The sequence below is a fragment of the Odocoileus virginianus genome, chromosome 27 (assembly GCF_023699985.2).
Source record: "Odocoileus virginianus isolate 20LAN1187 ecotype Illinois chromosome 27, Ovbor_1.2, whole genome shotgun sequence".
Taxonomy (NCBI): Eukaryota; Metazoa; Chordata; class Mammalia; order Artiodactyla; family Cervidae; genus Odocoileus; species Odocoileus virginianus.
This window is the reverse complement of record NC_069700.1, coordinates 14,814,981-14,840,892: the sequence shown is the minus strand read 5'-3', so window position 1 is coordinate 14,840,892 and position 25,912 is coordinate 14,814,981. Positions and strand designations below refer to the sequence as shown.

Genomic DNA, 25,912 nt, shown 5'->3' with positions numbered 1-25,912 from the left:
TGGTATTCCCATCTCTTTCAGAATTTTCCACAGTTTATTGTGATCCACACAGTCAAAAACTTTGGCATAGTCAATAAAGGAGAAATATATATTTTTCTGGAACTCTCTTGCTTTTTCAATGATCCAGCAGATGTTGGCAATTTGATCTCTGGTTCCTCTGCTTTTTCTAAAACCAACTTGAACATCTGGAAGTTCACGGTTAGGGTGTTTTAAAAAGCATATATATTTGGGTCCTTAAAAATAAAGTATTCTAACAGTATTTCATCATTCATTACCCAAGTCCTTGACTCACTTTCCCTTTGCTGCCTTTTCTTCCTCTTTCTCTTCCTTCTATTTATCCCCCTTTCCCTCCTACCTTTACATTTCCCATTTTCTGTTTACCAGGAGTTACTGCTAAAACCCTAAAGATACTGCAAAAGCAGCCCAACAGCATCACTGACCTCTTAGGAGAGCCAGTCAAAAGATTGGCCCTCACCCCAGGTGTTTAGAGGCTTTTGAACAAGCTGAGCAACCCTAATCCAGTAACATCATTCCAGTCTCAGTATAGACGCAGTGTATTTGGAAGATTTTATAATTCAGGGACCTACTAGGGCATGTTTGTAAGGCTGAATACTTACTGACAATGATAGTTACTCTAAAAGGAAGAGAGAATGGTATCTCACTTCTCAGATAAATGTGTTTTTGAATCCAGCTTTCTGATCTCCTTGGTATGTATGTAACCAGTTGGACAATTGTCCAGATGCACCAGGCAGGGGACAGATGCACACCAGTATTTCTGCCATTCAACTGTTCAGAGTGTTTATGATTCATGGGTTTCCTTTGGGTCAGCTAGTAGGCAGCTGACTGTAGGCTACTGAATTTTCTCCAGATGGTGCTTGCAGAGTGAGGGAAACAGAGAGGCTGTGGTGATGACTGCAGGTGGTGAGCTGTGGGTACCAGAACAGTTCCCCTGATTAAAAAGGAAACTAAGAAGTTGGTGATCCCCAACTTGAACATCCTGGAAAATCACAAGGATCCCCCACAAGAGAAACACTTGTCAGTCAGGGAGAATTTCAGATCAGTCCATCTGGACAAAGAGAAGGCTACAACAGCACCATGTAAGGCAGTGATGTCAGAACTTTCCCATCTTGTTACCATCTACCCTGTTCCACCAGGGCCCAAGGAATGAAGATCCTGAGAGGGAGAGAGAAGAAACCATGCAGAAATGGACACATCGATGCTTCCTGGTAGGTCCCCTGGGCCTCAGCATGGGAGAGGGAAACATTGAATAGGCTGAATATGAGATGGACTTGACACTTGACTGACCTGGCCTTGTGAAACCCAGAGTGACAGAATGTATGGAACGGTTGCAAGGTGATGCAGAAAATGAGGATGCAGTGGAGTGTGGGTGAAGACAGCCACTGGAGGAGGATGGAGCCAGTTCATGCTTGTATCTGCTATGGTCTCAACCTCTGTGTCCCCCAGAAATTTCATGTGATGAAATCCTGATTCCCGTGGTTGTGGTATCCATAGGTGGGGCCTTTGTGAGCTGATGGAGTTATAAGTATGGAGCCACTTCAATGAGATGAGTGCTTTTATATAAGAGACACACAGAGCTCCCGAGCCCTTCCCCCGTGTGAGGATACAATAAGGAGTGTGAGACCAGAAAGGACCCTGCGTGACCACGCTGTGGAAATCCATTGCCATTGTTTTTAACTCAGTGATATTTTGTTATAGAAACACAGAAGGATTAAGACAGCATCCTAACAATTTTTAGACAGTTCAGTAAACCTCATGCTATGTGTACAAAGGTGCGAAGCACTGATCATGTCTGGTGTCACACCGTGACAGTGGGCTGACAGTTCGCGGCTGGCTTTCATAAAGAATCCTGAGGATTCAGTCTTCTTGGTAGCATGACCAGAACCATGAACAATTATCTAATTCTTTGATTCTAATAACTTGACCCAGAATAATTAGCTGTGATTGTTCTGTAATCTCTTAATGGTCTTCTTAGCAATGCCAGCTTCTGTTATTTGTGAGTAATTTTAATAGGAGCTTCATTCTCTCAAATGTATGGGTGATTTTCTTTTGATTTTCTATTAAATGAAGATAAGAAATGTTAAATAATTGCCCTCTTAGATTTTGACATCTCTACAGAGTCTGCGTTTATTTTTTTTAAGAGGAGACCCATTTCACAGAGCATGCGTTAAACAGCTGTAAATTTCAAAGAAGCTTGCTACTGGATAGATCAATAGGACCATCTCATAGCTGGATGGGATGGATATGGATTTAGCACATGTTGCGGATTCGACACGCCAGGATCTTGGTGTACATGTCAACTTTATGTGAATCCCTGCTTAGGCACTGGAACAGGTTATAAAATGCAGAATGACGAAAATCTTCATTGCTGGACACCAGGGATGGGAGTCCTGACCAGGTAATGTCAGCCTTTCTCATCTTCTGCCGCACTGGAAAAATAATCTGAATACCCAAAACATATTGACTTCTTATGTATTTTATTAGTAATTGCTTATCTTTGTCCCTTGTAATTATCAAATTAAGATTTGGGGAACACATATAGGAATATAAAACTCTCTAGATATGGATTTTGGAGCCAGCCTATGAGAAAACAATTAGGAATCTAAAAAGTAGAAACATAACTCAAGTTTAGTTTTAACTTTCTCTTTTCTTCCTTCCCACTCTCATCCTTTGATTTGAGGAGAACAGAGAAAGAAGACAAGTGGAACTTCAAGAGCAGATGTCCTGGGATACTTTGAAGAAAATGCTGATCTTGAAAATTCTGTTCTCTAGTTCTCTTACTCTTAAAAATATTTCGACCACCTGTGTCCAGGAAGAGGCAAGCTTTGGGTGGAATTGTGTGCAATGCAAGGAAGGCTGCACATGTCAAAAATTGCAGTGAAATTCTGATTCCTTTACAATAGACTCTATTACTATGAATGACTAGGCTCCTGCTTTATGTAGTAGCAGTCTAGCATATAGAAGTCATGAATCTTTTTCTTACAAAATGAGATATTTCAAACTCCTTACGCATTACAGAGGTCACCTCTTTCATTCATGAACAAAGCAAGAAAGCCCTCTGCAGGATGCTCACCTGGCTGAATTGCCTCTCTATGAGTTGTTGAAGTTCCTGTCCTTTTTTCTCACTCTCTCTGGCTCTTGATTGGATAGCATCTGAGGCTTCTTTCGTACTCCGCAGGTCCGTGAATAGATGATACAGAGGTCTTTTCCAGGAGTATAGCAACATGAGTATCCACTTACTCAGGTCTTCATTCTAAGCAGCCATAAGAAACAGTATCATTAAAATAATCATAATTCAGTGATTCTGGTAGCATGTGATCTTTGCTCAGAGCAACTGACCTCAGGAACTTTTGGTTATTGCTAGGTGTATGCAGAGATTTTTGAAGGTAGTAAAAGTTGCAAAAGTATAAATTAAGCTATTAGTTCACACTTCACTGAATTATTAAAAATCTAGGTTATTTTAGAAACTAATTCTTCTGATGCATTCTAATTTATAACATGAAGAATTTTCTTTTTTCCTCTGAAATTCTACCACCACTCAGTGAGTTCTTTTATGTTTGTATATTTGCATGAGAGAAATCTAAGTATTTTATGACAAGTCAGTATGTGCCTGCAGTACCTGACCCAGGAAAGAGGCATTCTACCTGTGCCCACATCATTGTCACCCAGTGATTCTTTCGTATTAATGAATCAGATGAGTCATTCATATTGATTTTCGATTGGTAATTTGTTTTATGATATTACAACAAAGAGACAATGAAGAAGACATGACATTCCTAAACAGGCTTTCTTTCCTCAGTTGATCCCAACACCAGCCCCCATGCTGGTATCAGAAGAGTCTGTCTTGTTGACACATGTCCGGGCAGAAAATGGCACAGCGTTGTCTTTAGTAACAGCATCAGTGGGATTCACAATGGAGGGTTTTCCCCCCAGGTTCACTACTACTAGCAGAATTGAGAATGAAAATCCTGGGGGCTGAGTATCTCTAGTTAATATGCTTGATTTCTTTATAGCCATGAACTGTTTTAGTGGTAAAGAACATAGAACTGAATAGGATAAACTATAGTAATGCACATAAAGTGCTTAGTAAAATGTATGGCCATGTAGAAACTCTCAATAAGCTTTAAATTCAAGCTGGCTGAAAAATTCCTCCTCCTCCTTCTCTTTGACCTTTTCCTTTACTTCATCATCCTCATTATTAATAAGCTTAACAGAGGAAAATAATGCTGGTATCATTAAGAACGTTGTAGAGAGAGAAGGTAGTATTTTAAGGTGGGATGCATGTAAAAATATTTTAAATAATGTCAGGATAAAGGATAATGCAGGAAATCAGAAAGGAGACATTATAATGGTCAACATTTAGAGCTGCCATAAATGATTGAGGCTTGATAGGTAAACTGTGTTGTCCTCAGAACAGAGGCAGTTGTTGCAGCCATGAGAACCAAAGCAATGTTTTATAGGCCATTGTGGGGGAGACTTAAAAATTAAAAATAAAACATGACAGAGGAGTCATTGAGAATGGTGAATGAAGGAGGCGGCAGAAAAGTAGAAGCAGAGTCAGGAGAGTCTTGAGAGGCAGATGCAATTGCTCAGGTGGAGCAGCATAGGACTCCCAAGTAGGAGTCACTAGAAACAGTACTCAAAACTGGGGTGTGTTTCCTACATATTCATGAATTTTGCAATCTTATATTTTACACATGGAAGTTCCCATTCATTTCCTGTTTTCATACAGTATAATAGCTGCAATCCTGTGTCTAATGCATTGCTTGAACTAAAGATGTCTGCATGGACAATTTATAGATCTGTTATTCATTTTGCTACTACAGATCTTTAGTCATTGCTTGATTTTGCTCATGCTTCACCAACTGCATAATATAATTTCTCTTCAATTGCTTATGGTCCCTCCACCTTTTTCTGCATGTACAGTTACCATTACCTCTAATAATCTGAAGCCTGGTAAGCTACATACTGTCTCATTTGATCTGGTGAAAAACCCAGGTGAAAGACTCACGTTCATCTGTAGGGCTTTTTCTCTTTCATCAGGAGCATGGAGAGAATTGGTATGGCAGCTCTTGGTGACATTGATATAGGGCTGTTTGCCCTGGACATATTTTTCATCCTGAAAGTGATCAGGCAATTAGTTAAGGTTGTTGGGCATTCAGTAGATGAACCCATTACCAGAACCCATTACCATGTTTGATAAACATGTAATTTTTTTTAACTGGGGGGCATCATAAAATTTGAAATTCATTCTTTTCCTACTTTTTCTATACATTGTCTCTATAAAAATGATTTTACATCTAACTTTTCTAAGTTCAAACTTTTCCCTTCTCTATTTTATCATTATCTTTTTTTTTTATTTTTTAGTATTTGAACCAAATATAGTACTTTTGTACCAATACTTGGTGCTTCCCAGGTGACGGTAGTGGTAAAGAACATTCCTGCCAATGCAGGAGATATAAGAAGACTCAGGTTTGATCCCTAGGTGAGGAGCATCCCTTGCAAGAGGGTACAGCAGCACACTCCTGTACTCTTGCCTGGCGAATCCTATGGACAGAGGAGCCTGTTGGGCTACAGTCAGTAGGGTTGCAAAGAGTTGGACACAACTGATGTGACTTAGAATGCATGCATGCACCTATATTTAACCATTTAATCTCAAGTTTACTGTGGGTTAGAGCCAATATATTCCCTTATAAGGAGTAATACAGTAATGACTCTGACTTATCTCTGAACCCGCTCACCAAAAAGCTTAGTGTTCATCCCAGGTGCAGAATACAATGTTGTTTATGGTGACAAAATGGTACATCAGAAAAACATGGCATAAAGTTATAGGAAATACTAAGCAATGGACTGAGAATAATAAGAGTAGAAAATCTAGCTAACACTTTGATAGAGAAAAACTAATCTTTAGCGGAAGTTATGAACATTTGAAGAGATTACTTGGAAGAGTTGGAAAAAAATGGACAGTCAAAAATGGAGGATGAAACCAAAACTATTGTTTACAAAGAACTACGTGAATTTAATAGAAACCTTTAGCAGCCGCCTTTTATTAGCTGTCTGCTCTACTGTGTGCTCCTTGATTGACCTAAAAGAATTAACATACAACTTTCAAATACCTTCATCAGAAAGAGAATAATTGTTTCCAATTGTAAACTCCCCTTCTATTGTAGCTCGAAACCTATTCACTGCAAATCTTAAAACAATAATTTGTAGCATTAAAAAAACTACCAGTATTCATTTTTGTGACCAGGATCCAGCTTTGTTTAACATGTTCCATCCACCCAGTTCACTGCAGAGCAGTTCTCATTTATTGGCTATTTACTCTGAGCCTGGAGAAGAAAGCCCACAGAGACACTGAAGGACCAGAAAATCACCATGCTTCATTTTCCCCAATCCCACCTAAAACTGCTTTCTGTCAGGTAGTATTATGGACTGAATGTGTGTTCTTCAAATTCATGTGTTAGAGCCCGAACTGCCAAAGTACTGTGTTTTGAAAAGGGTTCCAACTTTTTGGCACGCCATGGTCTATAGCCCACCAGACTCCTCTGTCCATGGGATTTCTCAGGCAAGAATACTGGAGGGGCTTGCCGTTCCCTTCTCCAGGGAATCTTCCAGACCCAGGGATAGAACCCAGGTCTCTCCCATTGCGGGCAGATTCTTTACCATCTGAGCCACGAGCAAAGCCCATTAAGGTTGAATGAGCTCTTAGGATACAACACTCATCCAATAGGTTTAGTGTCTCCACCAAGCGAAACACCAGAGACTTTTCTCTTCTGTCTCTGTGTCTGTGTGTCCTTTCCTCTGTCTCTCTTCCCCACCCCCACCCTGTGTGAGGACGCACGGAGAAACGATCCTGGGAAGAAAGAGTTCTCAGCAGAGCCTCACCTTGCTGGTGCCCTGATCTGGGACTTCTAGCCCCCAGAGCTGGGAGGAAATAAATTTCTGGTGTTTATTCCACTGAGTCTATTGTATTCTTTTATGGCATTCCTAGCTGACAAATACAAAATCATTTATTTTGGAAATTTAAAAAGAAAGGAATGAAAGGAAATTGAAAAAGTTATTGTACTTCTTAGGAATCTTTGAGATTTCACAAAACTGGTCCTTTCTTCGATTTCCACATCTTATGAGCTGACGGCATTTTTAACCTAGAGAGTGTGTTATTTGAAGTTTGGCTGATGCAGCCCTCTTGTTGAAAGGACAGTATGGCCCAGTCACTTACATGAAGGTACCTTCTGGGAGCCTGGCGGGCTACAGTCCATGGGGTCACAAGAGTCGGACACGACTTAGCAACTAAACCACCACCACCACAGTACTTACAAACTCATTGAACATTATTGTGGAAAGGTTATGCATGTCGTGGGACAGCCTGGAGGCATTGACAAACAGGTCTGTAAGGGACTTCAGGGGGACTTCAAACACGTCAGGACCGCAGGACGGGCATACGTTGCCTTGGCACAGGAGCAGATTTGACATGACCAGCAGCAGGAGCAGGCAGGACCCTGCTAAAATAAAAACATGAGCCATTCTGAGATGATCTAGTCACCTGAGGTTATCAAATCCATCCTGTGGAGGGAAGCCTTCTCTTTCCCTGTTGCTCTGAGCAGGAGTTGGTGCTCTAGTAGCTGGGGTGGGGAAGAAGGAGCGCCCTCTGTGTAGATATAGATGGATGATGACATTTGCACAGATAGAGAGCTGGAGAAGTAGGTCACTCCCTGCATTTTTGTATTGCTCCCAGAAGTACTTCTGTGCTCTGCAAACGTTTGGAACTTAATTCTGAGCCAGAGTATTTAGGCCATTCTTTTTTAGATGGTTTAATGTGGGGACTCTGCAGACTCTGAGCAGCGAGGCCCTCTAGGAGTTTGTGATTTTTTCACTCTACACTGACTAGTGCTTGAATTTTAGACACAGAAATGACAAGAAGTGTACAGTTGTTCTGTGCGGTTTACCATCAAGCTGGGGTAAGAGTAAACACATGACTAACTGATCGCTACTATTGAGTACAGAGAGAATACTAAGGGAGAAAGGATACTGCATCTTGGATCTGCTAACTCAGCTTCATAACTGCATGAACATCTTTTACACTTTCCCAAAAGCTTTAAAACATGTTAAAATCTGTGTTTCACAGTAACCCTGTGAGATAACATTCATCTTCACTATGATCATCAATTTATCTTAACGTAGATGCAATGCCTTGGAGAGGGCAAATAATTTTCTCCAGGTCTCATTATTAGCAGATGGAGGTGACTGGGCACCAATACAGTTATCTGTTCACTTCCTGATGTCACATCACACATGCCTGTGGGCTCTCAGTCTGCATGTGTGTAACCAGGACCACATCAGGAGCTGTGATGACTCTGCTTGCAGAGAAAAATATTTTGTCTTTGACTGCAAAGCAGCAGTGACCCTAGGACATTGGTTTTATCCACTTGTTCTGATCTGTCTATAAAACTCTCACTGTTAAAGTCTTTGACAATTATCAGTGTGGGGGCCTGGTTCTCCTGGCTAGCCTTTCTTCTAGTCACCTTGACAGGTCTTCTACTTTTATGGATCTTTAATCTTCTTGTTACATTTGTTTCTTCAAGAAAATGGCAAATAAATCTCCAAATGGTAATTCAATAATATTACCTGGTCAGCACCCAAGACAATATCATTGGCTCTGCGAACAAGGCCTACTCTATCATGACTTTGATTTTTAGGGAGAAAATTCATCTGTCTGGTCAGGAGTATATCCTGACAACCCATGGGGCTTAGTTTTTGAACCATCTCCAAACATCTCCTCTTTGATAGGAGAACTAGACCTTCATGCTTCCATGATGTATTGTAATATTTCAGAAATTATTCCTGGCCCTACCTTTGGCCAACAGAAGCATAAAATCATAGACTCTTGCAAGCGTGATTTTAATATTACTTTTCCTGTCCATCCTTTGTAAGTAAGCAGAATTTAAGACTGAAGTGAGCAAGAATTGAGTTTGGACAAGAGAACTGATAAAATAGAGATTTTATCCTCCTGAATGAGATCTGAACATGATTCTTTTTCCAATTTACCAGAAGAGTGATAATTTAATTAGGGGTAAGATATCAGCATTTACTAGGTATTCTCTGCTCTTAGTTACTTTAAAGGGGCATGGTACCTAATAATAAAATGGTTATTTAAAATTAGGTGATGAAAATAAAAGAAGTGGTTCTCAAAAGGAAAGCATATAAATTGGAGAATTTTGTGACTATATCTCTCATCAACTAAAGAGCTTATTGTGACAGGCAAGGAGAATAATAGCTTGTATAACATAGATGTATTTCTGTGTATATATTCTGTGCATGTATACATGTGTTATGAATAAATATATGCTTAATTCCTACATGGAACTTTGGACCTTATAAAATTCAATTTTATAAGTGGCAGTAAATATAACAGAATACCCTAATTCTTAATGTAATTGATCATTTGTTGGTAGATGACTAACTATATGATTTTTTTTTTCTGTTAAAGTGTTATTTGTGTGTTTGCTTTGGTAGCACATACGTTAGAAAATTGGAATAATACTGAGAAGATTAGCATGGCCCCTGCCCAAGGATGACACACAAATTTGTGAAGCCTTCCATATTTTTCTGTAACAGCTTCGAGGGCTGCGATGGGAAGGAAGGTGGGAAGGAGGTTCAAGAGTGAAGGGACATAGGTAAAACTATGGCTGATTCATGTTGATGTTTGGCCGAAAGCAGTACAGTATTGTAAAGCAATTACCCTTCAATTAAACATCAATAAATTTAATTATTAAAACTGTTATTGGGGATCATATAACAGGTTCAGATGTCCATTGTATGACTAAAGAGGATCTGACTGGAAACTGATGGTGTCAATTATCATTGGTTAGTGATTCATTAACTTTATAGTTGAATGAGAAAAGTAAACTAACAAACACTATTGTCTGTGATTCAGTGTCATAGCAAGCTATAATCCTTGTCTGCATTCACTTTTAGGTGGTATAGTGCCCAAACTTTGAAACTGAGGCTGTTCCCAGAAGCGCACAGTCATGAGTTCTGTTCAGGGTTTTTGTTCCTGATGCTGGAGGCTTCTGTTCGCTGGTCCACTAGGTCCGAAACTTTCTCTCCTGAGCATTCTCTGGTTCTATCATGTGCACAAGTCTTTCTATTTTGGTTGTCTAATTTGATTCTCTTATTCTTTTGATCAGACTACCAAGTCTCTTTACGATTTACTTTTCAGACCCTTTTGTGCTTTGATTTTTCTGATGCTCATTAGTGTATTTGCTTCCATGTCTACCTCTCTGAGTAGTTTTCAGTCTCTCCATATACAATACCCTATTCGCTAACTGCCTGGATTTTGGCATTCAGCATCAGCATATTTTTATGAACTTTATTTTCCTTCTGGTGAAGTTTCTGGTACACAGCTTAAGCTGGTTGTCTCCCATCTGGATTGTTCCTGTTGTCTCCAAACAATTAGAGAACTCTGTTTTCTTTCTAGGCAATACTGCCCCTTCTTTTGATATTATTGCTAATTTTCTGTGATTTCACTTCCTGCTTCATAAGCTTTGTCTTTCTCAATCTACTGTAACTTGAGTGCTATGTGTCTCTATGTTGGTATTACTATTTTAATTAAATATCAACCTAGTATAGCAGAGAATTAAAGGGAATAAAATGACAATAGCATTAGTAATAATACATTCCCCCAAATTATAATCCAGTGATGCTCCCAGTTTTAAATGACTTACTATCCATGTATTATTGAGGTCCACTACTCATTTGTCCTTACTATGTGTTTCAATTTTCAAATAGAATGTAGGAAACAATGGAGTGGAAAATTGTGAAAATCACCTTGGATTTTAGATGCCTCAAGATTAAGTACGTAATTACTAGTTTTTATGGTTAGTAGGGCTATTCTTAGCACATATAGCTCAGTGTAGGGTGATCACTATTGAGTGAAGGATGTATACTGTGAACTGTAATCACCAAACAGGTGATTGGAAATAAAGAAAGCAATGTCAGGAAGACACAGGCTTCTGTTTTGGAAGGAAAAAACTTACAGTGTCTGACATCTACCGTCTAATCTTCAGATTTTTCAAAACTGTTACTCTTCCTTTGCTCATTTAATATTTTAGGTTGCTGATTTATTTTCATACTGAGTTGCATGAGTGTCTTATATGTACTTGGATATGAAGCCCTTACCAAATATGTGATTTGCAAAATTTATTTTTCATTCCACATGTTGTCATTCATTTTATTGATGGCTTCTTTTACTATGCAGAAAGTTTTGAGTTTGATGTGGTCTCGAGTTTATTTTTGCAGCTCTTGCCTTTGCTTTTGATGACTGACTTGTTTGAGCTACTTGTATTTTGGAAAGTGATCCTTTATCAGTTGTTTTATTTGCTATTATCTTCTCCCATTCTTACCAAAAGACACAGACTGGCTGAATGGATACAAAAACAAGACCCACATATATGCTGTCTACAAGAGACCCACTTCAGACCTAGAGACACATACAGCCTGAAAGTGAGAGGATGGAAAAAGATATTCTATGGAAATGGAAATCAAAAGAAAGCCAGATTGGCAATTCTCATATCAGAACAAACAGACCTTAAAATAAAAACTATTGTAAGAGTTAAAGAAGGACACTACCAAATGATCAAGGGTCAGTCCAAGAAAAAGACAAAACAATTTTAAATATTTATGTAGCCAACATAGGAGCACCTCAATACATGAGGTAAACACTAACTGACACAAAAGGGGAAATTGACAGTAACACAATAAATGTAGGGCATGTTAACACCCCACCTCTATCAAAGGACAGATCAACAAAACACAAAATTAGTAAGGTAACATTAGCCTAAAAGGATATATTAGAGCAAACAGACCTAATTGATATCTTCAGCACATTCCATCCAAATGCAGAAGAATACTATTTCTTCTCAAGTGCACATGCAGCATTTTCCTCCTCTTGGGTCACAAATCAAACCTCAGTAAATTTAAGGAAATTGAAATTATATTAAACATTGTCTCTGACCACAACAATATGACACTAGATACTGAATGTAGGGGAAAAAGACTTTAAATTACACAATTACAGAGAGAATAAACAACACATTTCTAAATAATGAACAGGTTACTGAAGAAATGAGGGAAATCAAAACATTCCTAGAAACAAAGAACAATGAAAACATGATGATCTAAAACCTATAGGATGCAACAAAAGCAGTTCTAAGAGGGAAGTTTATAGTAATACAAATCCTACCTCAAGAAACACATTGAATAGACAACCTAACTTTACATATCTTTAGCTCTTTTTAAATTTCTCTTATCAATGACTTAAAGGTTTTGTATAAAATTTTTCAACACCTTGCTTAAGTTTATTTCTATGTGTTTGATCTTTTTGTGATGCAATAGTAAATGGGATTGTTTCCTTTATTCCACTTTCTGATAGTTTGTTGTTGATATATAGGTAGGCAACTGAGTTTTGTATATTGGAATATAGTAAACATAATGTATGCTACATCTTTAGGAATAGACATTTTCCCACATATAAGACATATACATGATCAAGAGGTATATGACAAGATGCTCAGCATCACTAATAATCAAAGGAAATGCAGATCAAAAGCACAAGAGATATCACCTCATACCTGTTTGAGCAGCTAGTACCAAAAATGTAAGAAATGACAAATGTTATTGAGGATGTGAAGGAAAAGGTGTGCTTATGCACTGTTGGTAGGGTTGTATACTGGTGCAATGCCTATGGAAAAATACTGTGGAGGTTCCTCAAGAAATTTAAAAGAGAACAATTATGTGAATCATTATCCCACTTCTGGATATATATTCAAAGGAAATGAAATCATTGTCTCAAAGAGAGGTCTGTATTCCCATGTTCATTGCAGCATTATTCACAGTAGGCTTGGTATAGAAACAACAATCTTTCAACAGGTGAATGGATTAAAACAATTTGATGTGACATATATAGGTAAATATTATTTAGCCATTAGAAAATGAAAATAATCTTTCCATTTGTGGCAACATAGATGAAACTGGAGGGCATTATGCTAAATAAACTAAGTCTGAGAAAGAAAAATAAAATATGATCTGAATTATAAGGACTTTAAAAAAGAAAAAGATGGAACTCAGAGTAGAAAAATGATTGCCAAAGACTGGATGATAGGACAAATAGGGAGATATTTTTAAAGTTTACAGATTTTCATATATAAAAAAATTAATAAGGTCTGAGCATCTAATTTTGAGCTTCACGATCTAATCATGAGATCTAATCATGAGATTGAACAAGCTCTGGGAGTTGGTTATGGTAGGGAAACCTGTGTTGCCACAGTTCATGGGATCACAAAAAGTCGGACAAGACTGAATGACTGACTGAAGTGAAGAAAGTGGAACTTACCTGTGTTCTCCTCAAAAAACAAAAGTTAAACATGTGTGGTAATGGCAATGTTACTTAGTAGAAATGGAAACTTCTTTCTAATACATGCACAAATGGGGGTGGACAAGATGGCGGAAGGGTAGGTGGAAGTGGGGTACACCTCTCTCCACTGATGCATCACGAACGTCTAAAGATGCAGCAGTTCTCACAGAAAACCATGTGAATACTGGCAGGAACCCCTGACTACTGAGAATGGATATCCGGATCCATACAGAACTCGGTAGGACAAAGGAAAGAAGGGACGAGGACAAAGGGGAAAGAAGGAGGAGAGCACGTGGGACCAGCCTGCACCTGGGGCTGAGGGAGCTGAAGCGCAGGGGAGAGATCCCCGCGTCCATGGCCGTCCACTGGAATGGGGGAGTCATTTGAAGCTGTTGGGGAGTGAACTAACTAACCTGTGACCGTCTGAATGGAGTGAGAACCACATAGACAAGCCATGCTGCTGCCTTTCATACCTCGGACAGGGTTGTAAGTCCACTGGTGTCCACGGAAGCTGGGAGCTGGAGCCATGGGGATTGCAGAATGATCCCAGGGTGAGGACTCCTGTTGACCTTGGGGAGTCAGCCGGATGGGATGGGATGGAGGAAATCTGCTGCATCTAATGCTTTTTAAGGAAAGCCACGAGACCATAAAAGTAGGGTCAACTTGCCTGTGGAGTAGAGCTATCTCTTCTCCATGCTGGTACCTGTAGGTTGAGCAATAGAGAAAGACTTCAGTGAGGGTGGTCCTTGAGTGCCTGATGCACTAAGCAATGGAGAGTTTTGAATGTCTATATACCCTACCCTACCCTATTCTCTGTCTAAATTGTGGGTTTTAGCATTGTAATATTTTTATGAACTTAAATTTCTTCTGGTAGAGTTTCTGGTTTACAAATTAAGCTAATTCCTCACATCTGGCTCATTCTTGGTGTTTCAAGAAACTTTGAGAACCTTCCTTCCTCTCAAGGCAATACTGCCCTTTACTACCATTGCTGACTTCCCATACTTTCACTTCTTGCCTACTATATTCTATGTCTTTCTCTATTCACTATCACTTTAGTAGTATGTGTCCCTATGTTGGTATTAATATTTATAATAAATTATTAACCTGATGCAGTAGAGAATCAAAAGGACTACAGTTACAACACTAGTAATAAATTACCCCCAAATTATAATCCATTAATGCTCCCATTTGAAACTGATTTTCTATCGATATATTAGTGAGGTCTCTTAACTCATTTTCCTTACTAGGTGGCTCAATTGTGAAATGAAATATAGAAAACAATGGAGTGGTCAACTCTGGAAATTACCTTCCATTTGATATGCCTCATTAGTAAGTATGCAAATGTTAGGGTTTTTTCTTTCCCCCAATGGTGGCTCTTCTTAGGACATGTTATACCTCACTGTGGGGTGACTTCTATTGACTGAAGAATGTACACCATGAACTGTAATTGTCAAACAAGTGAGTGGAGATGAAGAAAGTAATGTCAGGAAGGCACAGGCTTTTGTTGTTCTAGAAGGAAAACTTGCTGTGTCTCTCATCTACAGTCTAATCTTCAGATTTATTGAAACTCTTAGTTTTCTTAAGCTCCATTAAAAATTTGTATTATTTGGTGTTTTTTGCCCTTGAGTTGTATGTCTCATGTATTTTTGGATATTAAGCCCCTATGAAATATATTTGGAAATATCTTCAGTCAATCTGTAAATTGCCATTTGATTTTGTTGATGTTCCTTTGTTTGGAGTTTGATGTGGTCCCACTTGTTTGTTTTTGCAGTTGTTGCCTTTGTTTTGGTGTGAAACCCAATGTGGGATGGGGTGCGTGTTGGGGGGATTCAAGAGGAAGGGGATATATGTATACTTATGGCTGATTCACATCATTGTACCACACATTTTAAAGAAATTATACTCCAATTAAAAGTAAATTTAATACATCTATCAAATTCTCATGTTATATACTTTAAATATCTTACAGTTTTATTTGCCAATTCTGTCTCAAACAATACTCTGCTTGCTAGTCACTATTCATGACATTTGATTTATATATGTTGGTGTCTACATAGGAAAAAAAAAAACTTTGCAGTATCTACTGAGAAAGGCAAAATGGAGACTTTTTTGATGCTTAAATATCACTTAAGCAAAAGGATTAATAATTAAGTAGTTATCAGTGGATGACTAGCCCCTCAGCCTCTGGCCTCACTTTTAACTGGACCCTGCTTCTCCTCTTTCTAGTGCTTTGGTAGGTTCCTCATCTTTGAGGGCAAATTTAACAAGTCAGCTTCCATACAAATGTTATAACTGGGTGCTTAGTCCCCAGAGGTGACAAAGTCCCTTACCACTTGAAACTGCTTGTGTGAAATAAGAGCCTCCCCCTGTATCACTGGTGTTTTTAAGGAGATCCTAAAGGCTGAGGGTAGCACTGAGGGAGAGGTTTTGTTTTCCAAGCTGGACTCCTCTTGTCAGGACTAGAACGGTGGTGTATGACATTTTACAGGCTGCCTGAACAGCAGTGGCTGTCTTATGCTTGCATATATATGCCCATCACACACATACACACACACACACCCCGCATAATACATGATTGGCATGCAAAGGAAAGTCAGGTTCCCATTTTCCAGTGACTGAAGATAAAAAATTTAGACATACCTTGTTGCCTTAATTCTCTTCTTTTCAGAGTAAAATGTGAATGAAAAAAGTGAAAGTCCTACATAAAACCTTCAAATCAGAAGAGAATTTTAACATTCCTCCTTCATTTTCTTAAAAATATTCAAGAAATATAAATACATAGACCTCAATATACTCATACAGATATCCATGAAGGGTAGCTGAAGGATCTTCTAACAAGGATGTCATTAACTTTGGTGTGGAAGGTCTGTGACAGTGTTTATGATGACCAGTCCCTGAAATGTTTGACATTTTTCATGTGGCTGAAATATATATTTTTTCTGGACACTTCAGATCATAAAGCCTTTGTGGGGCTACACGCAAAAACCGAGAAACTTTCTCTTGTTTTGCTGTCATCACCTCTGAGTTTTGAACCTCTGGGTGGGTCTTATAAACAGAAGTCTCATCTGAAAAGGCTGCTGTTAAAGTGTCCATGTGTTGCATTTGAAAAGATATTTTTATTATTTGTTACAATAGTAGCTGGAATTTTCGACTACTTTCCCATTCTGTAGGAAATTTTACATTTTAAAATGTGAGTGTTTGTATTAAAGTTATATGGACTTTGCATAACAGTTTTAAAAACTTAATGCTTTGATCAAATTTTGTAACTAGAAAATAGAATCGGGGTGACCTGATTTCTCTCAGTCTTTTTGCTTGGTTATAGAGTGGGAACCACATCAGATGGTGACCATTCTGCTCCTTATACAATTCCTGGGAAGTCAGTCCACAGTCTCCTTTAATGATCCACCCAAGGGCTCAACAAACTAGACTGTTGAAATTTCTTATTATATATGCCTTGAAACTTGAAGTCATTCCATGTTTTGTTTTCAATTTTCCGTGGAATTTGAAACCTCTCTAGTCTAATAATTACTAATACACTTTGATGTGATTATTAAATGATCTTGAACATAATTTTCTAAAGGTAAGCCATCTTAAGCATTTAGCATTTCTCATGTCTTCCTTTGCACTCTATCTTTTGTATATTTTGGCATATGAATACATAATCATGATGGAAATTGTTTCAAAGCTTCATAGTTTACAAAACAATCTTTATATCATCTTAGACTCATTGTGATAAACAAGGAGACAAAGGTTTCATGCACTTAAGGAAGAAAGAAATTTGGAAAGAAGGGAAGGAAGTTAAGGTGATATGTAATGAAGAGTTGAATAGAGCAGGAAATGGATGTAAGAACATGAAATAATGGGATGCTTAAGTATTTCAGTGGCCAAACTATGTAAGATAGATGCATCTGCCAAGAACAGTTGCCCTTTTCTGATTCACTAATTTTTGAAGCAAAATCAAAGCCTCATATTTTTTGCAGACCCCTGCCTGATTGAATCCCATCCTGACAAAGTTGGCACACACATGCTCCTCACACAGGTGTGTACACAGACCCTGACAAGTGCAATGAGTCGATTTGCATTGTGCCTACCAATTGCTCTTTGGTCTGCTCCTCTTTCCCTCCAATTTTCTGTACTCTTCCTGCATGTTCTACTGGGTAGGATGTGGGAAACGGGTAGCTCAAACACATACATTAAAAGTTGTAGGGATAAAGTTGCGAAGTAAGCCAGAAAGATAAAGACCATTACAGTATACTAACACATATATATGGACTTTAGAAAGATGGTAACGATAACCCTATATGCAAAACAGAAAAAGAGACTCAGATGTATAGAACAGACTTGTGGACTCTGGGAGAAGGCGAGGGTGGGATGTTTCAAGAGAACAGCATTGAAACATGTATATTATCTAGGGTGAAACAGATAACCAGCCCAGGTTGGCTACATGAGACAAGTGCTTGGGCCTGGTGCACTGGGAAGACCCAGAGGGATCGGGTGGAGAGGGAGGTGGGAGGGGGGACTGGGATGGGGAATACATGTAAATCCATGGCTAATTCATTTCAATGTATGACAAAAACTACTGTAATGATGTAAAGTAATTAGCCTCCAACTAATTTTAAAAATAAATAAATAAATTTAAAAAAAATAAATAAATTGTAGCATTTAGAAATCAAACAAATGGTATACAGAAATGAAAATATTTCAGGAGTGTTATCAAGTTATGGGAGATGGGTGATATTAAATGAGTTGTTATCAGCCTAGATCCAAAGAAATGGGAGAAGGGGTCATCTGTGGAACTTAGAGTTTGCAGGGGAGGACACCTTGAAGACACTGTGATTGTATCTGGGAAATTTTAAGAGGAGGGAGCCAGGGGAATAAGTTCACTGATCTCATTCTGTTTCCTTCCATCCATCTCCTGCCATGGCTTCCCAATTGTTGATCCCAACAGGAAGACAGAAAGTAAGGCAGCCTGTTGATGTGGTCCCTAGGCCATCCCACAGAGGCCATAAACATGGTGGAGAAGGAAGAAAGTATATCCAGAAGGGCAAAGAGAAGGTATCTGGCATGGCAGATAATCTTGGACTTGTCTTTCAGTTCTAAAATTAAATGAGAATGAATAAAAAGCTAGAATGATGTGACATTGGGATTCATTTGGATTAATGTACACATATGAGTGAGAAAAGAGAAGGGAAATCTTACATTACTCCCCCTCTTTTCTGCACATTTAATATCCCAGTTCATTAAAAGCATGACTAATTAGGCCAATGATGTTTTACTGTTTCAAATGACATGGCAAAAGAGTTAGGTAATTTACTAGTTAAATTAGACAATAAATTGATTCAAATTATTCTTGAAAGTTGATTTTAAAAATTAGAATAGGACTTTGAGTGTTGATTTTGAAAATAGATTTAGAAAGTACTTTTCTTTTCTATGCAGTAGAGTTGAATAGCTTTAACTTACTTAACTAACTTGTGCTTGAAAAAAAAAAATCAGAGAAGGAGACTCACAGATGTGTAGAACAAATTAGTGGTTAGTAGTGGGTGGGGGGTTATTTAGTGATGGCAAGTGTGCAAACTATTGGATATAAGATAGGCTGAAGGATGTTTTATACAACATGGGTAACGTAGCCAACGTTTTGTAGTAAATATATGTAGAAAGCAACCTTTAAACATTGTATGTATTTTTTTTTTAAAGCAGAAGACAAACATTTATTTTTAAAAACTAACCAGTGTTTTATCTGGTTTCTCCACTAAAGAGGTAGGAATTTTTCTAAATGCTTGAGAAAGCCTGACCATGTTAGGCTTATTGCAAGACCACAAACAAAACCACATATACCATTTTTTGTGGGTGATTTAAAGAATGTTCAAGAGTAAGTTTTTCTCCATACAAAATTTCCCCACTTATTTAATTCCTGATTAAGATACAGCTCCACTGTAATGGCACAATAGAATATTTAGAGGTGTTGTTCAGTCCTAAATCATGTCCAACTATTTGCGACTTACAGACTGTAGCGCACAGAATTCCTTGTCTTTCAAATATTCAGAGAGAATAATTCTGTTTAAATATGGAGGTCTTACAAATTTAGAAAAAAAGCCTGTTAACTCCCATTTTTTGTTCGAACTGCATCCCTGTCGATCCGAAGTCTAAATGTACGCGTGTTAACCTATAATGCAGAAACACCACCCTCCTCCTTGGTGGCAGTGATGGTCTGTGTCTACAGTTAGGGAAGTAAAACAGGCTTCTTCTGCTGTGGGATGGCTCTCCTGTGCCCTGCCCACCAGAGAGGTCTGTGTGTGGCCATCTCCATCTATGCGAACCTTGTGTGTGGGTCAACCACAGTTCTATAGCACCCCCGCCAAGAACTTTGTCTTGGCCACTGGAGGTGCAAACTTCAGAGTCTCAAGATTTTATTCCATCCCAAAGGGTTTCATCAGAAAGGTATAATCCATAGAAGTAAAAACAGACTCCCTGGAAAAGAACGGAAGTAATGCTCTTGATCGTCTTCATAAATTTAAGAGAAAAATCTCAACAAACTGATATATATTCTCAAATAACATTTTTTATTGGCTGCCTGCATGTAAAGGTGGAGCATTCATAATTTGCAGGACACAGTGTAGACTCTTTCCACGTACAGACAGCCTCCTGCCACATTCCTTTCCATTTGCATTGGTGAACTGCAGTCTTTGCACCCAGTGGTAGAGTGCAAAGATGACGGATTAGACCCAGAAAAAAATTCAACCTCACATCACTTGTAAGAAGTGTGAATTGTCATTTCACTCTAAAGACAGCTGTTTTCTTTTCTTTTTTGGTTTCTCCTTTGCACTAGGCAGTATGAGAGATGCTTAATGTAGTCTACATTGTCACATTTATATTTTTATTCACACGATTATACATGGCAGGGATGATTCTCTAGTTATTTTATAGCTAGAGAACTTCTTTCTCTCCTGCTTTGCTTATCCCTCCTACATATTAGACTTTGTTGTAAGTTTTAAACATTCTTTTACATAAATCTTTTAAAGATTTCTTTTCTTTCCAGACCTTTTACCACAAACTGCTCCATCAATCTCCTGGGTGATCTGCAGTCCCCAAATTGATATTCCTGGAATCCCCTTCTGCTCCCTCTAATACTGGTTCCATTCTTCAGTGGGACTTTGTTATAAACATGGAACTATAATTGTGTCTCTGCTCCCTAAACCCTTGAATGGCTACTTCTTTTCCCTAGAAGAAAGCCTACTTTTCTTCCTACTATCCTGGGTCTCTACTAGATCTGGCCCTTGCCTGGGCTTCAGCTTCACTCCTGCCCTGTCCTCCCCTCTCTCCAGGCCAGCTACACCAGATCTAATCAGTTCCCTGAACATACCATGATCCTGCACTATCTTCCTTGCCTTGTTTTGCTTTGCCTAGAACATATTTTCCTATAGTTTGTTAAGCTTCCTCCTATGTATCTTTTAGATTTTTAGCTTCTGTGTCAGTTCTTCAAACAGTGACTCCTAACCCTTTTGACCAGGAGCCGAGTTCCCTTGCTCTGCCCCCATAGTGTGAGTCCTTCCTGTTTCCACATCTCTTCATGTTTGTGATTACTTGTTCAAATACCTGTCTTTTCCACTAGTATATAATCTTAAGGAAACCAGTGACCTCACCTGTCCCATTTATCAAAGGATTTTCTTCCTGTGATGTATAATCTGGTACTGGGAAGGCATTCAGTAAACCATTGTCAAATACATAAAGATTTTTAAGAAAACAGAAAACTGGAGAGGTTGAATCTCCTGCCCTGAGTCATACAAGTTATACCTCTGGCCACACCTGGATTAGAACCCACGTGTGTTTATCAAGAGAGTCCAGCTTTCCTCCATTTGACTGCTATCTTCAGGAAGGTTGGTGTGACTGGAAAGGTTCATTTATACTTTTGCTGTTTTCTGCCCTTGGAACAGTATTTTGGATCCAGTTTTATATAATGGATGGTTCTAAGATCTTTGTGATAATAGAACATATACTTTAAAAGAGTATTTTGAAAATTATAGATGCCTGCTTAGTGATATTTCTACATGTTTCAGAAAGTTATACAAACTAGAACACTCTTGTGAAATCTATCATTAACTACTTTTAATTTTCATCTTGAATTTTATGTTAAAATTTAAAGTAAGTATTTGTTTGTTTGTTTGTTTTTATCATTTTCTAAGGGCTTCCTTGGTGTCTCAGATGTTAAAGAATCCACTTGCAATGAAGGAGACCTGAGTTCGATCCCTGGGTTGGGAAGATCTCCTGCAGGAGGACGTGGCAACCCACTTCCATATTCTTGCCTGGAGAATTCCATGGATGGAGGAGCCTGACAGGCTACAGGTCATGGAATCACAAGGAGTCCCACACAACTGAGCGAATAAGACACACACACCACTACCAAATACTTATTTCACTATATGGGTGTGTAGGGTGTGTAGGGTGTGTAGGTAGCCCAAGTTTATACATCAGGATTATGCAGATACTTTTAATGTATTGGTTATGGACTAACCACAAAGAAATCTTGCTATTTGTGATAACATAAATGAATCTTGAGCGCATTACACTACATGAAATAAGTCAGAGAAAGACAAATGTTGTATGGTCACACTCAAATGTGGAATCAAACAACAACCATGAGGAACAAAACATAGATACTGAGAAAAGATTGGTGGTTTCCAGATGCGGGGTTTCGGTGGGCAGCCAACATGGGTGAAGTGGGTTAAAAGGTACAAATTTACAGTTATATATAAGTCATGGGGATATAACACAGAGCATGGTGACTCTAGTTAATAATAGTGTATTGCACACTTGAAAGTTGCAAAGAGTATATCTTAAAAGTTCTCACCACTAGAAAGAAATCATAACGATGTGTGATGATGGATATTAACTAGATTTACTGTGGTGATTATTTTCCATCTGAACCACCAGGGAAGCCTCTATTTGCAGTATATACAAACACCAAATCACTGTGTTGTACATCTAAAACTTGTATGATGCTATATGTCAATTATATTAATATCTCAATCTGAAAACTACACCATTTAAAAACAGGAGAGAGAGACTTTTATCATATGCATTTCTATGTTCTTTATGGTCTTATTTCACCTATATTAATTGACCTAAGAATCTATGCCCACATAGCCCTGAATAACATGATGACTTGAGAAATTTTACTGACAAGAAGAGAGAAAAGAAAGAGAGTCTAAGTTTTAATATTCATGCAACAGGCATTTGACCTTAGAAAGCAGAAAATAAGACTCCCCAGATTTTACTGATAAACCATCTGCTTTTTGTCCCATTGATGAAAAATGAAAGAGAAAGCTGCTCAGTCATCTCTGACTTGTTTTGACTCAATGGGCTGTATTCTCAAGGCCAGAATACTGCAGTGGCTAGCTTTCCCCTTCTCCAAGGAATCTTCCCCACCCAGGGATTGAACCCAGGTCCCCCGCATTGCTGGCAGATTCTTTACCAGCTGAGCCACAGGGAATATGCCAAGAAATGAGGAAATGCCTAGTTTTCCACTCTTATTTAGTTAGGATAGAGCAACCCAAGGATATGCCTTGTGTGTTCTGTGGTGTGTTTCATTAGTTATGATACTTATTAATTTTTTGCATTTTAATATATGTGGTGTAATATGAGATGTGTTTATCTTATAGATATGTACAATTCCATGTAGCAACATGGTAATATATTGTATTTTTATCAAAGAAGATAATTATGTTCTACTTCTTTGATTCAAAGTAAAATTCCTATGTCTCACTGTAAGAAATAATTTCTGAAGGATATTGAAGACATATATATCTACATAGTTGGTCGTGAGTGATGTTAAAAATGCAGTTCATAAATATCCATTATCTCATCTACCGCATATTTGACATTCATTCTAAATTGGACAATATTATTATACATTATTAGGGAAATGAAATGAAACATGTGAAATGAATGAGTTATATTTAAGATGCAACTACTCTACAAGTAATGCATTTGTAACCCTATTTTATTATGTGTTTTCTGATATGAGCAAAATATAAATAGAGATGTAGTGTTGTGAGGTTATTTAAATTTAGGAAGGGTAAAGGAAATGGAATTTTTGGTTGAGAGGAATACATTAAGTAGATTGATTTTACTTCTGAATTTTCTTTATGTATAGACTTCATAATAGGGTTTCAACTACATAAAAGGGAACCAATAAATAAACTAGAGTTAGAAATTCATTTTAAATGTTGAATGATTTAATTAAGTTTTATTAGTGTCTCATCTTTTTTTTCCATGTTGGGCAGCATCATGGATAGATTTGCATTGTATTTTTATAAGCAGTGATAAATGTTCATTTCTTAAAATAATTTTTTCTCATAAACTGAAATGGCAAGGAAAGAAATATTAAGCAATTGTGAAGCATTAAAATCCACAAAATTTAGTATCTGCATTGCTTTTTTTATTTAAAAACCGATATGTTATACAGTTTCTCCAGTAAAAATTGTATTTGCTTCACTCCAGTTTTATTTTTATCTAATCATAATGGTTTTTGCCAAAGTATAGCAACTGTTCCGTGTTCCACCTCTCAGGCCAGGTGCAAATGATGCTTGCTATTGCACTGGACATTGGGACTCAGGCCCAGGGGGGCAGGTAGCAAAATGGTGTCAAGCAAACAGACAGGGAACAATTAAAGAGGAAATTACATGAATTATACCACTATCAACAATTTGTTCACCATGAGGGGTGAGTAGGGTGTGGAGCTAACCAACATTATCCTCATGATTATGCAAGTATTCTTAATGTATCAGTTATGGACTTACCATGAAGAAATCTCGCTCTCTGTGATAGCATGAATGAACCTTGAGGGTATCATGCAACGTGAAATAAGTCAGATAAAGACAAATGCTATATGAGCTCCCTCAAATGAGGAATCAAAAACCAATAACCACAAAGAACAAAATATAAATCCAGAGAACAGTTTGGTGGTTTCCAGAGGCAGGGTTTGGGTGGGGGAGCCTGAATGGGTGAAGTGGATACAGATTTCCCATTATAAACAAGTCATGGGGATATAATACAGAGTGTGGTGACTATAGTTAATAATAGTGTGTTGTATACTTGAAAGTTGCTAAGAGAGTAGATCTCAAAGTACTCACCACAAGAAAAATTTGAAGCAGTGTGTGATGATGGATCACACTAGTAAATTAACACTAGAATAACTGTGGTCATAATTTTGCAATATATACAAATATCAAACCATTGTGTTGCATATCTAAAATGTGTATGGTGTTATATGTCAATTAAAAAATAACCTTCATCTTGGGGAAAAAGTAGAGGTAGACTCTGACCATGTGTTTCTCTATGGTCCTTCATATTCCTATTTCTCCTTTATTAACTGACAAAAGGATCTAGGAGGATATAGCCCTGAATAACTTGATGACTTGTGAAATTGTCCTGACATAGGAGGGGAAAGAAAGAGAGTCTAGGTTGTAATACTTATTCAACAGGCATTTGACCCTGGATAACAGAAAATAAGATTCCCCAGACTTTCCTGATAAACCCTCTGCCTTTTGCCACACTGGGATCAAGAGTAAAAGTTACCTTGAATGTTAAGTATAAAAACTCAATATTTTTCAAGGATCCCTTTAACTTAAGAATTTGTATTTATAGATGAGTTTTTGAAATTATTCACATTTGCAAAATATTTAACTGATTTTGAGTTTACTACTTTACTCCTTTACATTAATAAAAATTTAATACTATCCTGAAACATAGCCTAAGGCATCTTGGCATGAGAAATGACCATGCCAATTTATCAATAACCAATTTATAAATAAATGATGTATTTTGTTCCAATACATTTATTAAATATTATGAAGGGTTAGTGTTTGAATTTAATCTTGCTGGTCCCAAATTTTTCATGAGAAAGAGATAAATATGTGAATAAATAATTAGTCCAGTTGTATTCATTTCTTTGGTGAATGTAAATAAAACTTAACATAGTAACCCAAAGGAGAGAAGAGCTGATTTGTCTGGAAAAGTTACAAGAGTTTTTAGAAAGGAAGTGAAATAAGATCTGGAGGAGCTCCCCAGGAGTAGATGGGGATGGGACTCCAGGTTGGAGAAGAGCTTATAAAAACAAAGACATTTAAAATCCAAAGAGCACTGCAGGTGTGGGGAAAGATGATGAATTCTATCGACTCTCTCCTATCTTTGGGAGGGCCAGACAGAAACAGCAAAAGATCCCTGCCTGTGACTCACACGTCTCACTTGCTCCCTGCAGTTGTGTCCTTCCTATGAGTGGACTTCTGGGCAGACACATGGACACATGAGCCTAGGAGCGAAACCCTCCACTCCTGTCTGTCCTGGAGACACGCCTCCTCACATGACCTCGGGAGACAGCACTGGGTTCTATAGGTAAGATCCCCTGTAGAAGAAAATGGCAACCTAATCCAATATTTTTTTTTGGAAAATCTCACAGACAGAGGAATCTGGTGGGCTACAGCCCAG

General features: G+C 38.0%; 1 protein-coding gene and 1 non-coding gene across 2 annotated transcripts; one reads left to right on the top strand and one right to left on the bottom strand.

Annotated features, from left to right (window-relative positions):
* Positions 1-2,127: 2,127 nt before the first annotated feature.
* LOC110151586 (placental prolactin-related protein 3-like) lies at positions 2,128-14,077 on the bottom strand. Its single transcript, XM_020914981.2, has 5 exons — positions 13,903-14,077; positions 7,336-7,517; positions 5,030-5,137; positions 3,092-3,271; positions 2,128-2,460 (listed from the first exon to the last, which is right to left on the bottom strand). Exons 1-5 carry the CDS (start codon positions 14,075-14,077, stop codon positions 2,269-2,271), a joined length of 837 nt encoding a protein of 278 aa, XP_020770640.2. The 3' UTR covers positions 2,128-2,268.
* On the top strand, positions 9,516-9,624 carry LOC139031646 (U6 spliceosomal RNA). Its single transcript, XR_011484151.1, has one exon. It is a non-coding gene; the product is annotated as a U6 spliceosomal RNA (small nuclear RNA).
* Positions 14,078-25,912: the final 11,835 nt, after the last annotated feature.